At 40.7% G+C, this 16,897-nt stretch overlaps 2 protein-coding genes across 2 annotated transcripts in view; one reads left to right on the top strand and one right to left on the bottom strand.

Moving 5' to 3' along the window:
- Positions 1 to 7,205, top strand: part of pepd (peptidase D) — a 22,459-nt gene extending 15,254 nt beyond the window's left edge. Inside the window, exons 10-15 of the mRNA XM_080493593.1 lie at positions 979 to 1,047; positions 1,918 to 1,995; positions 2,219 to 2,367; positions 2,704 to 2,888; positions 4,175 to 4,366; positions 5,717 to 7,205. Of these exons, the coding sequence (XP_080349719.1) occupies positions 979 to 1,047; positions 1,918 to 1,995; positions 2,219 to 2,367; positions 2,704 to 2,888; positions 4,175 to 4,366; positions 5,717 to 5,860 (817 nt within the window). The 3' untranslated portion in view covers positions 5,861 to 7,205. The remainder of the gene's footprint in view (positions 1 to 978; positions 1,048 to 1,917; positions 1,996 to 2,218; positions 2,368 to 2,703; positions 2,889 to 4,174; positions 4,367 to 5,716) is intronic.
- LOC308128557 (xaa-Pro dipeptidase-like) lies at positions 7,178 to 16,897 on the bottom strand. Its single transcript, XM_080493594.1, has 5 exons — positions 16,440 to 16,897; positions 10,798 to 10,841; positions 9,786 to 9,934; positions 9,211 to 9,395; positions 7,178 to 7,381 (listed from the first exon to the last, which is right to left on the bottom strand). Exons 2-5 carry the CDS (start codon positions 10,815 to 10,817, stop codon positions 7,280 to 7,282), a joined length of 456 nt encoding a protein of 151 aa, XP_080349720.1. The 5' UTR covers positions 10,818 to 10,841; positions 16,440 to 16,897; the 3' UTR covers positions 7,178 to 7,279.

The raw sequence follows: 16,897 nt of genomic DNA, 5'->3' as shown, positions 1-16,897 counted from the left end.
CGGTTTGGTGTCTACGAGTACATTTACAGTACAAGTGAAAAAAGCAGCAGTCAATTCAACTGAACTTTAGATAAAAAGTCGCTCAATAAGCTTTACTTCATTTACAGCTGTCAGGTGAATACAGTGTATGGGGAGCATTGAGTTTTATCTTTCAAAGTACCAACTGTTCCTGAAGACAACATAATTAGGGAAGGCCATGAGCTTTCTTTGCCATGCTGCTATTACAATCCCAGCCCTACTCAGTCCAAGCCACGCACCCCACGCCAGAACAAGGCCAAAGGTTTGAACCTGAAAAAATACTATCTGAAGTGAAGGACTGTGTTGAAGCTGGAAAAAATAAATAAATAAATAAATAAATAAAATAAAAATATATATATATATATAAAACTTGAAAACAGGAAAGGTCCTAATCTGAAAACATCAAACCTGCCACTGAAAAAATAACACCTAAAATTAAAATATAATTGAAAGTGAAAAATAAAAACAAATGATTTTATCAAAAGAATTCCAGAGCCGAATCAGAATTATATTTAATTTAAAACACTTTTCATACATTTTAATTAAATAGTGTTTTTATTTTTTTATTTTTTTTTAAATTCAAGCTCAAACCTTGAACATTCAGTTTCAGATAAATTCTTTTTCAATCACTTTTTTTTTTTTTCCCAAATGAACAACCTTTTTTGGCCTGGATTTAACTCCACAATCATCCGTCTGTAACTCCTAAAGTTAAGCTGTACAGTTTTATATCTTTGTAGTGTTTCTGCTGCGGCGGCGCTGCTGTCCGCCAGGCTCGTTATCCACGGGATGATTGACGATTTAGAGCTGAATGAATTCGGAAAAACCACAGAGTGAATAAAAGGACAGAGGAAGTCCGTCAGCAATTAGTTTTCACTGATCTCTACCGGCCTGACATTGTTGACGGGTAATTATTGTCACTGCAGTTCTGTGTCTGATGTAGTACTTTTTGTTGTTTTGCAGTCTGTTCCAGCACTACTGCTACACCAAGGGAGGGATGCGCCACACCTCGTACACCTGCATCTGTGGAACGTGAGGCCTTCTCCTGTCGAATCTTCCCGCTTTCGTGAAAGGATTTTATTAGTACCTGCATGAAGACTTGGGGCACATAATGTCTTATTGATGGGATTAAAGGGAGATTTGAAGCTAGAACATCAAATGCCGTCCACCTCTGTGAGACGACCACTCCTCCACCGTCTTACTCTGTTTAAAGCACCGTCTTCACACCGTGCGCGCTAAAACTAAACTACACATCTTTTAGCAGGCTCACCATCAGCCAACAGCATCATTATGGATGAAGGATGGTCAGACGCATTGCTAATCGTGCTTTGGCCTTTTGTATTAAAGGCCACGCGCACAGAGTTTCTAAAACAGGATCAGTGATTGGAGGATGATTTATCTTCCCTTTCAAAATAAGACATTTAAACAATTAAAAGACCTCTCTGGAAGCAATGGATCTCAAAGTCGAAGCTCTAAATATTCCAGTAAAAAAAGAAAAGGCAGCATGAAGTGTTAAACTAAAGCATTATGCCTCAATTCAAATGCTGTTCTTCAAATGATCAAAAATTAATGAAAGTGAGGTAAGCCATATTTCTGTAATCACACAATAAAATGTCATCGTAATCGCACCTTTTTTTATGTATTTCAGTGAAAAGCTAATCTTCTTGTTTATGGCACTACAAACAGCAATTAAATATGACGCAACGATGGATATTTAAAATAAGGAACTAGAATACATTTTCATAAATTGCTTGTAGAAATTCTTTATATAGAACAAACTAGTAGAAATGCTGATTTTTAGTAGTGACAATCATTGTGTTTCCAGGGTTTGATAACTTTGTATTCATTCAAGTGTTTATCCTTTGTCCCTATTTCTCTTTTTAATTGTTTGTTTCAATTCAGGGGAGATAATTCCTCAGTCCTCCACTACGGCCATGCCGGAGCTCCGAATGACAAAACCATTGCAGATGGAGACATGTGGTGAGTTGTAGCCACTTCATGGCATTGCAGGATTCCTCCTAAGGGAGGAGCCGTTGTACCAGAATTAAAATCTTTCAGTCTCTGTGTTACACCTATTCAGTGCTACTGTGACTGTTAATTTATACTGTGATTTCCAGTGTCGTTGCATTTATTTTTGCCTGGTTGTTGCAGTAGAAATGTTAAATGTGACCTGATGGTCTGTGTGTCATCTGTTCCCCTGCAGTCTGTTTGACATGGGTGGAGAGTACTACTGCTACACTTCAGACATCACCTGCTCCTTCCCTGCCAACGGCAAGTTCACGCCAGACCAGAGGGCCATCTACCAGGCAGTCCTGAAATCCTCCCTCGCCGTCATGGCCGCCATCAAACCAGGTCATCGTCTATTGCAGCTGAACTGAGGACACGTTACAGACACACAGACAGAGAAGAGAGGAGAGGAATTCAAATTTCAACTTGCTGTTGATATATTTGGAAAAACTGTGGCGCTTGTTTGACTATAATGAAGACATTAGGCTCTCAAAGGTTTTAAAAGCGATCTTTTCCAGGGCTTTTAGAACAGGCAGCTGGAGCCTGTTCAAACTAAGACCAAGTCAAAGCAGGATTAGATCACCAGTCTATCGCATGGCTAACAAAGAGAGACAGACACACACATTCACACCTATGGCCAATGTCAACAGTTGGACAAGCTGCATTTCGTTGGTGTCGCAGGTGTGAAGTGGACCGACATGCACCGCCTGGCTGACAGGGTTCACCTGGAGGAGCTGGTGAAGATGGGCCTCCTGACGGGCAGCGTGGAGGACATGTTGAAGGTCCACCTGGGCTCCGTCTTCATGCCCCACGGCCTGGGACACCTGCTGGGCATCGACGTGCACGACGTGGGAGGATACCCCGAGGTGAGGACAGACCACTTCATCTCTGAGATCAGCTTCTTGGTAACTGGAAGCAGCAGCAGGAGTCAGTAGTTTGAATTCCCCAGATAGCAGAAGATAAAAAAAAACATGTTCTTCCTTCTGGAATAATGATGCATCATCAATATTAAAAAAGCTGCTGGTGCAGAAGTGAGAGGGGAACAAAAAGAGGTCAAACTGAGGAACAAGTTCAGATTGAGGGCAGGGCCGAGGGGAAGGTGTCTGAACTCTGAGAAGGATGGTTTCATGCTGCGTTTGGAGGCTTTGAACAACGATGCAGTTCTGACGTGTAAATAGTGAAGACAGTCAAACCACAAGATTCCTTATGAAGCTGCTGGAAATTACATGGCAGGAAATGACAGTAGTTGAAAGAAGCGAGGAAACGAGGCTCAGTGTTCAGGGGATATACAAAGCAGCTTATTGGCTCACTGCTGTAAGAATGACATTCAGATATAATTTGGCTTCTCATCCACAAATATTGAGATTATTTGACTTAAAGAGGACATTTAAAGCCCATTCCCATTTCTTTCATTGCCACTCATTTTGAATAATAAACTGAGGTCATGCTGTCTGAACATGAAACAAAACAGCAAAAACTGGTGCCATCTCCACTCCATGGTTTTCATGTAAACAGCAGGTCTGCCACCAGTTGTGCTACTAATTACCTCAAAATATTAAATGCCAAGTTGCTTTGTGAGCAAAGTTGTCTCACAGAGGCATCAAAGGCACCGAAAAAATGTTCAATGAACACTTAAATCTCAGACAAAACTCCACAAACTCTGGATTCACACTGTTTTCTACATGACCTCACAGTGAAATAAAGTGACGTGGACGGTCAGCAGTCATGAAACGTGTCCCGTCATCTCAGAGAAGCGTCCAGAATCTCTCCTATAATCCAAATCCGAAGATTACGAAATGAAAGTTGTTTTTACATGAATACAGACTTTTAACTGTGGAGCGAAGTGCACCAAGCCAGAGGTATCTTTATCCACCCCAAAAAAACAATTTCACTTTACTGATTTTTGTAGGATCAAATAGTAAAAGCCTTTTTAAGAGCATTTTTTTAGTTGGACTATTGCTGACATGGTGAACTTAGGAGTTTTTACAACCAGCTGCTACATGTTCCGGCTTTACTGTTGGATGCCATCATGTTGTCCAAGCCTGAGTAAAACAGTCTGTGATATTGTCATTATTTGCACTGTTACAGAAAACTCTATACATGTGGCCGTTGTGCTCATCAGTGAATCTGTGTTATGGTTCCCGTCACGTAGGGAGTGGACCGGGTCCCCGAGCCCGGGCTGAAGAGCCTTCGCATGGGCCGCCTGGTGCAGGAGAGGATGGTCCTCACCGTGGAGCCCGGCATCTACTTCATCAACCACCTGCTGGACCAGGCGCTGGCCAACCCTGCGCAGAGCTGCTTCATCAACAACCAGGAGCTGGCTCGCTTCCGCGGCTTCGGAGGGGTCAGTGTGGCCGAACTTCTGATTGGCCGATTGGTGGCTTTGACCGGCATGCGCTGAAAATAGCGTTTGGTTCACAGTGACCGTGTTGACAAATTAGGCGACTCTGAGAGTTATGTCACCTTCCACAGTCCAAGAGCATGGTGTGCCAAGCAACTCTGAGTTGGATCAAACTGTCTGGAAGATGAAACGATTGCACTGTCTTAGTGAGAGCTGCAGGTATAAAACAAACTGTTCTGTAAGATCAGTGATCCAGCAGTGAAGGCGAGCTGCCTCATTGCTAGAGAAGTAGCATCAACATGAAAGCCCTGCGACTCTGCTGGATAAAGCAGTGCAGAACATGGATGGGAACCATCGGAACTATTAAGGGGATTTTTCACACTGAAGATGTGATGCAAAAAGAGAAAGATACTGACCTGAACCTCCAAACCAGGCGTCTGCAACCTTTTTGACCAAAAGAGCCAATTCTTTGATTTTCCATCAAATCAAATTTAACTGGAGCCACAAAACATATTTACCCTGTAAAATTAGGTTATATATGAACATAAACTATATATTTATGTTGCATTTATGGCATTTCAACTACAATTTATAATGGTAAACATTTCATTACATTTTCGGCTGTTGTTGGACCCGATTGAGTTTTTATCTTTCTTTTTCCAGCCTTTTTTTTGTGTGTGTGTGTGTGTGTGTGGGGAGGGGGGGGGGGGGGTATGTTTGACATTTTAGCTGATTTAACCATTTTTGCTCTTTCAATATGTCGTTATGTGTGTTTCCCCCCCATTTTTAAGCTTTTTTCCCTGTTAGAAATCCTAGTCATTTTAGGTTTTTTTTAAAGCTGTTTTAGCAGCTTTTTGTCCCTTTTCTTGTGGTTATAGCTTTTTAACCCCATTTTAGTTGTGCCGTTTTTTAATCCCTATTTAGCCCAGAGTTCAAACTCTGTCAATAAATGACTGTGCATACATAAAATGAAAACAAGATAAAATGTTAATTTAGGCTTCTTTTTCTTTTTATTGTTCCGGGAGCCACTAGAGAGGGGCCAAAGAGCCTCGTGTGGCTCCGGAGCCGCAGGCTGCAGACCCCTGGTCTAAAAGCATCAGTCTGGAAAGTTTTATGTTGGGATGTTTTGAGTTGTGATGATGAATTTAATTTGATGAAGACTTAGGTAACAACACATTATTAGTTGAACGTTTCAGTCAACAGTTTGAGTCGTAAAGGTTTAATTGTGTCATAACTGTTAAAAGAGTCGACCCCATTAAACCTTATAAAAGCCGTGTTCCATTCATACGTCAGGGGAAAATGTTCAGAAAAGCTCCTCCTGCTTTTGTGTCTCACTGATCCGTTTCTCTGCAGGTTCGCATCGAGGACGACATCGCAGTGACAGCGACTGGTATCGAGCTGCTGACCTGCGTCCCTCGCACAGTGGAGGAGATCGAAGCCTTCATGGCCGACGCGGATAAAACCTTCAGCCCCGTGGTCCGGAGCGAGCAGTTCTGAATAACCCAGCCCAGTAAAGTCTGAGCTTCAATCGATTCAGGCATCACACGTTGTCTCACTCATAATCAGGATTTTTTATCGAAAACACTCCTGAACTTTTCAAGCCCTTTAAAATTTTTGATCAGTGTTGGCAAAATGTCACTTTAAGGGACGTGAAAACTGTTTTGACCTTCTGGGTGGAAAGTTTTCTATTCTTTTTTTTTCAAATATTCTTATATGTTCCTCTTGGTTAACATTTGCTGACAACAAATGCCACGAAAGTGAAACTGAAATAAAGAGTTTGATTTGCATTGGTGTGCAGAAGATTTCTTTTTATTAAGTCATTGATAAGGAAATATTTAAATCCAAGCACAATGTTTGCATAATAATTTCTACGATTATCTTTTGACAGAAAAAAATTAAGTTCTCTGAAGCAGTTATTAAACAGAAGTATACATAAGTATTAGTTGAGTAATTGACAAGAATTCTAAATCCTTCAGATGTTTGTCTATACAGCAGATATTAGAGAAAAATGTTTGACACTCCATTTATTTTATTAATCAAGAAATTGATACACTGTTCTCCGTGTTTTGATTTAGAATACAATGTGCAGTGTTCCTAATGCATGGAATTAAAAGGTATTATACGTGCAGCTTGTTCTGCTGTACTTCACCTTCTACTGGTGACGCTTTTGTTTGAAGGTTTATCCACATTGTCTTTGCTGTCATTTTTACACACACCACCTTGTACTAATTTCCACTGGATTCAACCAACTCTTTCATAGTTTCAAAAGAATTCACCAATGAACACCATCTCAAAACTTTTCTATTTGCAAAGACCTATCACCTGTAACTCCTTCTTTTAATGGTTTTTAACCAACCTTGAGGATTCCTGCGTTTAGCTTTTGTATTTGTTTTCATGCTTTTATTTTATAATCTTCACATGTTTTTATAAATGTGAAGTGCTTTACAAATTAAATGCATTATTATCTTTGTCTTAAACCAAATATCGTGCTTTTCTGTCTCCTCGTGTGGCAAAATCATGATTGAACCATGAATGCATCTTATTTCATCATCACACAATTCAATAAACTCATCACAAGAGTTAAGCATCTCTGTGAAGGAGTAAAAGGGACCACTTTGCATTAATTGGCTCCCTCAGATTGCAAACTTTACAGTCTCTTTCCCATTGTGTAATCTGTCTAAACTGATGAAAAGTCTTTTGGCAGCCAGTGGTTGATGCTGCACATACACACCTGTTTCAGGTGATCAACGTTCTTCTCGGATCGACGCGCTGATTGTTGGTGTGTTTGATCAATTACAATCCGAGAATTCCTTTATGATTAAACCCCTTGTTCCTTTATTACAAATCAAAACTTGTTGTGTCCAGTAAGTAAACTCATGGTAACTAATGTTTCCAAACATCAATCAGCTTCGGCGGTCAAAAGTTGTTGGTCCTTCCGGGTGGAACACCCGCCATGCTAAGAAAGGTTCCGCCATTCATAGTCCAGCTGCCAATGACCATGTGACAACCAATATATCCCTGAACCAAAGATAAATAAATCAAAATTCCGCTCCAAGTGCACTAATGTTAGCAGCATTTGTACTTTGATGAAGTAAAACAAATTCTTGTATTTACGAGCACAATAACCTGGTTATCAATTATTGTAGAAGAAAATCCAGTGAAAATGATTAATATAAGTTGATTATTTGAGTGCAGCAACTAAAATATATATTTTCACCTAATTTTAGAATCAGAAGCAGATATTTCTGAGCATTTTTACCATGAATTTTACTTTAAATTTTGCACTTTTTATAACTATACAGATTATTTTACATGACATGGAAGATAAGTGATTTATTTATTTTTTTTATGTTCCTGGTTAGAGCTATAGTTGTAGAAGATGCAAGTGAAAGTACAGCAGCCAGATTTCATTACCTTAATAATCATATTGTGACTGACCCCTTCGAAGAAGCGGGAGCGAGCCAGTTCCTGGTTTTGGTTGAAGCATCTCTGAACAGGGTTTTGTCATTTATAGGCACTTTGATCTTTGCCACTCTGTTATCACATACGTAGATTACAAAATCAGATTTTCACAAGTATAAACAATTTACATAGTCCTTCAAGCAACAAATGCTGAAAGTGATTAGGAGAACAGTTACAAAGTAATCTTAAATAAGTATTCACCATTCCAACATTAGATATTCCATAATCCATATCTCCATAAATTAAGACCATGTCTTGGCGTATCTCTCACTAGAAGTGGGCATTAAGTCTAGTTGGCTCTAATAAAACAAATACAGAATAATCAAATAAAGGCTCTGAGGTATTGTAGTCGAAGGTCAACTATTTTCATCATGAATCTGCCCAGGCCTGGTGTCCATGGCAAGACACAGGGAGAAAATATTTTTTGGATTGAAGTGGTGAGGATTAACATAGAACTCTATGACTGGGAACGTCTTCCTCATGGTGGAGTTTGGTGAAGGGAGCATCAGGATTTTGGGCTCTGTGTTGCCTCAGCGCTTGGTTTGTATAATGGACAGGGAAAATAATTTAGATAATGACAACAATCTAAACTTTCATTTGGTTTCTCCATTTGTTTTGAGTCAAAGCCAAGACCTGAATCCATTTTTCAATCTCAAAGGAGGAAAAAGGAAATAAAGGGTGTTTTTCTTGTTGTGATTGTTTTGATACTTCTGTCAGAAACACGGACTGGTAAATGTCTATTTTCACTTAACTCTCAAAATACATGTGTGTAATGTTGAAATTAAGCATATCATAGTTATCTGGATCTCTGACAGTCAAAGGGTTCCATTGTTTTATTTGTGACTTAAGTACAGTGCAGAAATGTCACAAGCTGTGGAAAATTGGCTTCAAAAGTCAAATCTGTGTCAAATAATTTAAATATTTCAGGATGAGAGCCAAACTATATCAGAATGCTACATTCACGACCGTGTCTCTCCACACTGAGCTGTTTGTTTTAATTTGTTTCAACAATTTCTAATTCCGGCTGTTGCTCTCCAGCAGTTCATTGAAATATTGTGGGATAACTCCCTCCTCTGTCGTCCTGTCAAAACTGCATCGTTGCTCAAAGCCTCCAAACGCAGCATGAAACCATCCTTCTCAGAGTTCAGACACCTTCCCCTCGGCCCTGCCCTCAATCTGAACTTGTTCCTCAGTTTGACCTCTTTTTGTTCCCCTCTCACTTCTGCACCAGCAGCTTTTTTAATATTGATGATGCATCATTATTCCAGGAGGAAGAACGTGTTTCTTTTTATCTTCTGCTATCTGGGGAATTCAAACTACTGACTCCTGCTGCTGCTTCCAGTTACCAAGAAGCTGATCTCAGAGATGAAGTGGTCTGTCCTCACCTCGGGGTATCCTCCCACGTCGTGCACGTCGATGCCCAGCAGGTGTCCCAGGCTGTGGGGCATGAAGACGGAGCCCAGGTGGACCTTCAACATGTCCTCCACGCTGCCCGTCAGGAGGCCCATCTTCACCAGCTCCTCCAGGTGAACCCTGTCAGCCAGGCGGTGCATGTCGGTCCACTTCACACCTGCGACCCCAACGAAATGCAGCATTTTTACACTGGATGGTTGACATGGTCTCCGTCTGAAGTCAGGTCAAGGCCCCTTGGTGATTTTGAAACCAGGTTAACATTTAAAGAAATAAATATGCTCTACAGATAAACACAAATGTAATGACTTCACTTATTCCATTTAATTGTAAAAACCTGTAAAGGCCCAACAAAACATATTCAGCTCTCCTGAAAAACCTGGTAAATTGAAGGGTTACAGTCAGTTTGTTGAGCAAACAGCAACGCAGACTTCCAAAATGCACCTCAATATTTTATGAGAACACAATATAAAATTTTTAAATTCCTCTCCTCTCTTCCCTGTCTGTGTGTCTGTAACGTGTCCTCAGTTCAGCTGCAATAGACGATGACCTGGTTTGATGGCGGCCATGACGGCGAGGGAGGATTTCAGGACTGCCTGGTAGATGGGCCTCTGGTCTGGCGTGAACTTGCCGTTGGCAGGGAAGGAGCAGGTGATGTCTGAAGTGTAGTAGTAGTACTCTCCACCCATGTCCAACAGACTGCAGGGGAACAGACGACACACAGACCATCAGGTCACATTTTTTTTCTTCGGTGTTTATCACAAACATGCACACATAGACGTAAAAACACTCAAAACCACTTCATAGAGCGACAGTAATTGTAGCTCTGAATGGCAGTTGGCTAAAGTGTGTCTCACACAGACTGTGGCTGCTCCTGATTCTAGTGCAACAGCCACATTTAGGAGTCAACCTGTCTCACATGTTTCCATCTGCAATTGTTTTGTCATCGGGAGCTCCAGGGCAGCCGTAGAAAATGACAGAGCAATTACTGCCTCTGGTGGGAACGAATTAGAAATAAATTACAACCAAGAGTGAATGAACGACTACTGAACTATGAAGGTGGAATTCATGTAGATGTAGGGATATGTTTATACTTTACTACATGTAATTAAAAGGTAAATCATAGATGGATGGATGGATGGATGAATGGATGGATGGTGTAACTTCAGTAAAACAACATGAGCTGTATATCCTTGTTTTAGATTCAATTATTATCAAGCAAGATAAGCTGTGCAACCACAAAAGTCTGATCGACCTCCTTCTTTAAAACAGTACAAGGATTCCAGTCAAGTGTTTCAAAATTCTTCATTTTATCCAGAAACGCCTGAAAATAAATCATCCATGGGCCATTAATCCTGAACTCAGTTCACAGGCCTTTAATACAAAAGGCAGATCAATGATCAGTAAAAGTGTCTGACAATCCTTCATTGATGATGCTGCTAGTCGATAGTGAGCCTGTTGAAACATGTTAAAGATGAGTTTATACACGTGTCTTCAGTTAAGTAAGTCATCATAGATAATATTTTTTAAAAAGCAGGAAGAATCAACAGAAAAAGCCTTACGTGTACATGGTGTGATGCATCCTTCCTTTGGTGTAGCAGTGAAGCTGGAACAGACAGCAAAACAACAAAAACCAGTAAATCAGTCAAAGAAATATTGTTAGAAATTAAAAAACATGTCCACAATTTCAGCCCAACAGAGATCAGTTAAAACACTAATTAGCTGAAATACTTCCTGTCCTTTCATTTACTCTGTGCTTTCTGAGAATCCACTCAGCTCTCAATCTTTAATCATAAAACATGTTCATAGATCTGGACGGCGTCACCGTTTAAGCCTACCAAGACTTTTGGTAAACCCAGTGAAAATGAAGGGTATTGTGTACATACATATATTCTGTGTACATTTAAAGACAGGCCAGGCCCCAGGAGGGCCCCAAAGACACTGTCGTTTTGTAGGAAGCATCAAATCTGCTTTGGCTCACTCCTACAACCCGTAGAGACTCCTTGCTTACTTTAGCATCCTTCTCCCTCACCACAAAATAAAGTAGACTAATGTTCTGTACTATTACAAGCATTGTGGAGGTGCCAGACACAGCAGCAAACCGATTGTTCAGAACAAACCTAGTGGTTGTTTTGCTTTTGACAGTAAACGCAAAGCCCATCTCACATCTTGTGGATTGTTGTTTATTCTAAAAAGATTATTTTTTTAAATTCTCAAATTTGTGCTGTCAGGAGAAATGACCAATATCTACCTTAAAATAGTTTGAAACTAAGCAGGCTTAGAAAAATGCAGCTTTTCTAGTTTATGACTGAATTGACTGTCTGCCCAGTATGCTGGTAAACTCATGGAATATAAATAATGTTGGCGTCTGCGAGCACATTTGAAGGAAGAACAGTACAGCCGAATGTCCCTTTGGAGACCACATGTGTTCAGGCCAGAGACTTTGAGTTTATCATGCATCGAAGCCATAGGAGAAAACTGATTGTTTGGGATTGTGGAGGAAAGATGATGTGTTGGTAGAGCCTTATCACGCCAGTCAATCAAGGACCTGCTCACCTCAGAGTAACAAAGAATAAGGCATTTAGATTTTGTCTGCACTTTTTGTCAGAGGGACACCTGCAGCTGGTATTTCCTCTGTGGACAATGATATCTCATTACTGTACGATGGCCCCACTTCAATACAAGTCAGTGATTCAAAAGTCTTAAGTTTGCCTGAACCACCTGCCTGTTTACAAACCTGGGTCTGTTTCAAATCTTTGATAGGAAATGTTTATGTTTATGTCCTTTCACACGAAAGGATTCCCGTCTCTCAGATCCACACAGATCTGATGTGAGACCACCTCAGTGTGTGGTTTTCAAAACCTTAGAGATATGACAGATGGGCAATGTGAAACTCATTAGTGTGTCAGTGGGAGGCCAGAAGCTTGTTGGCGAAGGTGAATCAGAAACGGAACAAATCATCCTGCCATCCTGTCTCCAAGCCATTTACACAACTGTTGGAGAGATAAAGGCACAGAATCTGTGTGAATGGGGCTGAAGATAAAAGATGTTTGAGTTTCACATGATTTCATGAATGACTGAGGCTTAGTCACGTTTGTGGCAGCAGTCAAACAAAAACACAAGTTAAGTAATACAGGTGCCAAATGAAAAACTTTGTAGTTTGAATGTCAATGCAAAAAAAAAAAAGAAGAAAAAAAATCAGTTTTTGTGCCCGATTAAAATTCTCTGTAAATATCTACAAGGATCCCAAAATATCATTAAAATCTTGGAAACGAGCAGTGAATCATGAAGGTAAGCACATGGCAGGTGCTTCAAGAGTCTGAAATTCAACGATGAAAAAGGTGAATTGTTTTGCATGTTAAGCACGGTTGTGTTGAGAGTGTGTGTGCATGCGTGCGTGCGTGCGTGCGTGCGTGCTTGCGTGCGTGTGTGCGTGCACCATCACCTTTCAAGTCTGACTGAAAAACAGTCTGAAATATTTACAACCTGGTTCTGACAAGAAGGAAATATTGTTCTCTTTTAGCTCTTTGCGTGTAGGAAAGCTTTGCAACCTGAATGCTGAACAGATGGAAATAACTTTGACTTCGGTGTTGGTTATTAGCACACAGTCACAACATTTTATTCGACTAATTTGATCCTGTGGTGTTAAATAGCTGCTGCCTGATGATCTGCATGTGAACCTGTGACTGATGATGAACTGTCACACCTCAGGCAGGTGTGCAAATGTAAAAACACCTGGAAATCAGCAGCAGGATGAGTCATCCACAGTGGAAATATGGAAATGAAGGAAGCATTTGATGTGTTCACTGCAAATAGAAGCCTTTCAGCCATTTTCTTGGCACCGGAAAGCCTATTTTTATTTTATTTTTATTTTTTTTAACTGTCATCTGAAAATATTATTTATTATTTGTCAACATGCATGTTTCTGAAATAGCTCTGGAGCTGTCGCCCCACCAATATACAGTTTCTCTCCTGGGAATCTGCTGTCAGCTCTGATGGGCTTAACTGCTCCCACAAACTCTGACAACAGGAAATTATGAGCAGCCTGAACGTGAGTGAAGGTTTCTCAGTCTGAGCTGTAAAAAGAGCTGCTGGTCGCAGATTTTCTTTTTAAATTATTACATTAATTGAATTATTTTTGAAACTATTGACTGTCTTGTAAACTGTCCTACCCAATGAAGTGATGATGCTCTCTGAGCTTTAATACTTTTTCTTGCATGCAGACAACACAGTTGCAGATGATTTCTTTTATTTATCAGCTATATTGCAAGATAAACATCTTCAAAGACAGTTTAAAAAAAAAAAAAAAAAAAACAAGTCAATGAAAACAACGGTAAAAAAATCATTCAGGCATTCGCTGCAGACCAGTATTCATTATAAATACTGTATGTTTGTTTAAAAAGATATAAAGAACTTCCACTCTGGAAAGTTATCATAGAAGTCTAGTATTTAATGGTGAGCTGGATTAGTGTGTAATCACACAGAAATCTACAGTTTAGTCGCAAAGCCTCATTAAATTGCTTCTACTTAGATCAAACATTCATAATACCCAAAAGGCTGACGTAGTGTTGCATTAATAAAATACAAACATTATGTGTGCATGTTAATGGGCAGCTGATGGTGAAGTCCTGAATGACTATTTATTAGGGATGTCCCGATCCGATCGGTAGATATCGGATCGGGGCCGATATTAGTGATTTGTGACTGATCAGGAATCGGCAAATCCAGCCGATGACCCCGCCGATCTAAAAAAAAAAAAAAAAAAAAACTTTTCACGTCAGCTGCCATGGTAGGTACCAGATCTGTCCGGGGCGGGATTTGCGCATGTGCCTGAGCTACCAGAGCGGTCCAGGGCGGGGTTTAAACCCGCACACGGTGATGACGTTTCACATTATGATTGGCTGTGATGGCGTTTCGTATTTTTACTGGCTGCAAGTTTCTCCCGTCACAGTATGAAGCTAACATTAGCTTTCACAGTTAGCCTCGTAGCTCCGTGAAAAGCTAACAAGGCTGTGTGAGGTGAACAGGACGCTACGACTGGTTTTATGTCTCTGAATGTCCCGAAGCAGCAGTGATCTGTCTGGTTTAACTTCAGGAGAGTGTAGAGACTGAAGGTGTCTGGTGGAGCTTCGTCTGATTTTATGAAATGTCCTTTTCTTTGCCCACTTAATGCTGTAAAGACCTGTGATGGGTGACAGAGACATTTAGTCTGTTTCTCATATCTCAAGCAGGTGAAACAATAAACTGAGTGTTTTCCAAGACTGAAGATAAATATTGTGGCCACATGAATGAGAAGGAATGTACAGATATAATGCAGAGATAAGTGACTGTTTTCAGTATATTACCAAATACATACACAATATCATAATGGACATAGCGACAAAGGTAGAATTCTTATGAAAAAGTTTATCCATCTATCTGTCGATCGATCGATCCAGCCCGTAATGTAGTTTGTTTATATGGAGTTGCTGTAGAGCATATTGTGTGTGACGTCATTGACAGGCGTAGGCGCGAACTCCGCCTCTGACAATCTGGTAGGCTGATCCCATCCGCAAGCCCGAACCCGGACAGATCTGGTAGCTACACCGGAAAACACGCAAAATGGGCCGTTTATTCCGCAATGCAGTTCAACGCACATTTATGGTTTCTTTTATGTGTCTTTCGTATCTCAACACAGTCGCGGATTGTCTTCTGATAAGGTAAAAATTTGTCTTCTTGTCTATATAGAAATGCTCAGCCTGCACTAATAAGAAGCGGCAGTGATATCAGTATTAATGAGAGTCAGAGTAGTTGTATAGTTATGTTAGGAGCAATGAAAGTTTAAGTTATAAAACATGTTTTTAGTCTTTTCTGTGAAGGTTTGCATCAGACATCGGGAACAGGCTTTTTTTTCTCTGACTTCTTTTCCCACCTGAAGGAATCCAGACTATTTCTCATTCTATTTAGTCGTGTGCAACCAGGTGCTGGATAGTGTCTAGGAATGAATCTGTGCTGAGTCTCCATCCCTGTTTCCTCTCGTCACGTTCACATATGTGCCTGATTTGTTTTCCACTTCGAGCGTCTTTTCTATGAAGGACTACGCAACTTTTTTTTTCTCCCCGCTGTGATTTCTAACCAATGTCAAGCTACTTCTTTCAAAGGAACTATGTGTCTTTATGTGTAAAAAGACTTTACTATTCATCCTGGGTCACTAAGGATAGAGCAGGATCGTAAGTAGTCGTAGACACATCCACTCGCACTGTCTGTCGGACCCTGTTTGCTTCCTGTTTTGGCTCCTTGGCAGGAAACTAGCTGTCAACAGGTAACAGGAACACCTGGCCAGTGACACAAGCTACTTCATCCCACAAACCTTGGTCCTCTGTTCTCCTTCCTTCTGACTCTTCAGCCTCGTCACTCAGGCCTCCAGCATGGACCCAGACTCTGCTCAGCCTTCATGGCTTTGAGTTTGAACTAACAACATGTAACACATGAACCATCACTCATTCACCTACATAACCACTGATATGAAGATCACACCTGATCCACCTGGTTCTTCAGCCTCTGCCTAGTGAAATGATGGTAGAGTGTTGCTTTGTCTCCAGCCATTGGTTCATAATGAGTGTGTGTGTGTGTGTGTAGGAGGCAGATTACTATAAGGTTGTTCTTCTCTCCTTTTCATCCATTCACATTAAGTAGTTTTTTGGCCATATCGTTTTTTACTTTATTTTAAATGAAATATACAAACTAGAATAATGTGAATACATCTCTTGTTTTGCATGATTTTTTATCCAGAAACAGAAATGCTGGAATGGAAGCAGTGCAAACTTTGCAAAGGCTGGCTGCATGTTGGTTGTTTGTTAAAATCCCACCAACATCTGGATGAGTCATCCAGTGGCTGTAACACCATGAATGAGAGCACAAGGTACTACAACAATAGTTAGTTCAATTATTCAATAGTAGGGATGGGAATCAAAAACTGGTTCTGACTTAGAACCGGTTCCAATTGATCAATTCCATCGGAATCGTACACCTTATATGTGTTCGATTCTTCTTAACCATTCATTTCCCAGCACGATGTGAAGTCGCGTTGCGGCACGTTGCATTACGTCACACACTGCGAAGCAGACCTAATTCAACCAGGAGAAACCATGGAGAGGGAGAAGGTCTAAAGTGGGAGACGATAAACGACTAAATAATATGATACGGTAATACATGTTCCACTCACCACGTCCTGAATCCACAGAGTCCACAGCCTCTCGCCTCACAGCCACAAGGTCCAGTTAAAAAAAAAAGTCTCGGTGCAAACCCCGGCAGGAGCCTTTCTGTGTGGAGTTTTCATGTTTTCTCTCCGTGTTCTCTCCTACTAATGAGGGACTTTTAATAAATTAACTCTGCCGTCAATCTGTCCCGTGTAGTGAACGTCTGCTCCAACGAGCCGACACCGTAGACATATGCTAGTAGATCTCCGTAAATGTGTGAGCCCCTGGTTGTCACATTATCAAACGCTACTGTGTAGACATACACAATATATAGGTCTACTACTGTATGTCTATGTATTAGATCATTTAGTGTTGAAAATCCATTCACAAAAAGCACCAAGACAATATGAAAACAGCATTCCCTGCAGACCGAGAGAACTCGTTCCTCCTGCTACGTTACTTCCTCATTCCTCTCCAGTCTCCG

The sequence above is a fragment of the Lipophrys pholis genome (genome assembly GCF_963383615.2).
Source record: "Lipophrys pholis genome assembly, chromosome: 2".
NCBI lineage: Eukaryota > Metazoa > Chordata > Actinopteri > Blenniiformes > Blenniidae > Lipophrys > Lipophrys pholis.
The sequence above is the reverse complement of the archived record's forward strand: the minus strand, read 5'-3'. Positions and strand labels throughout refer to the sequence as shown.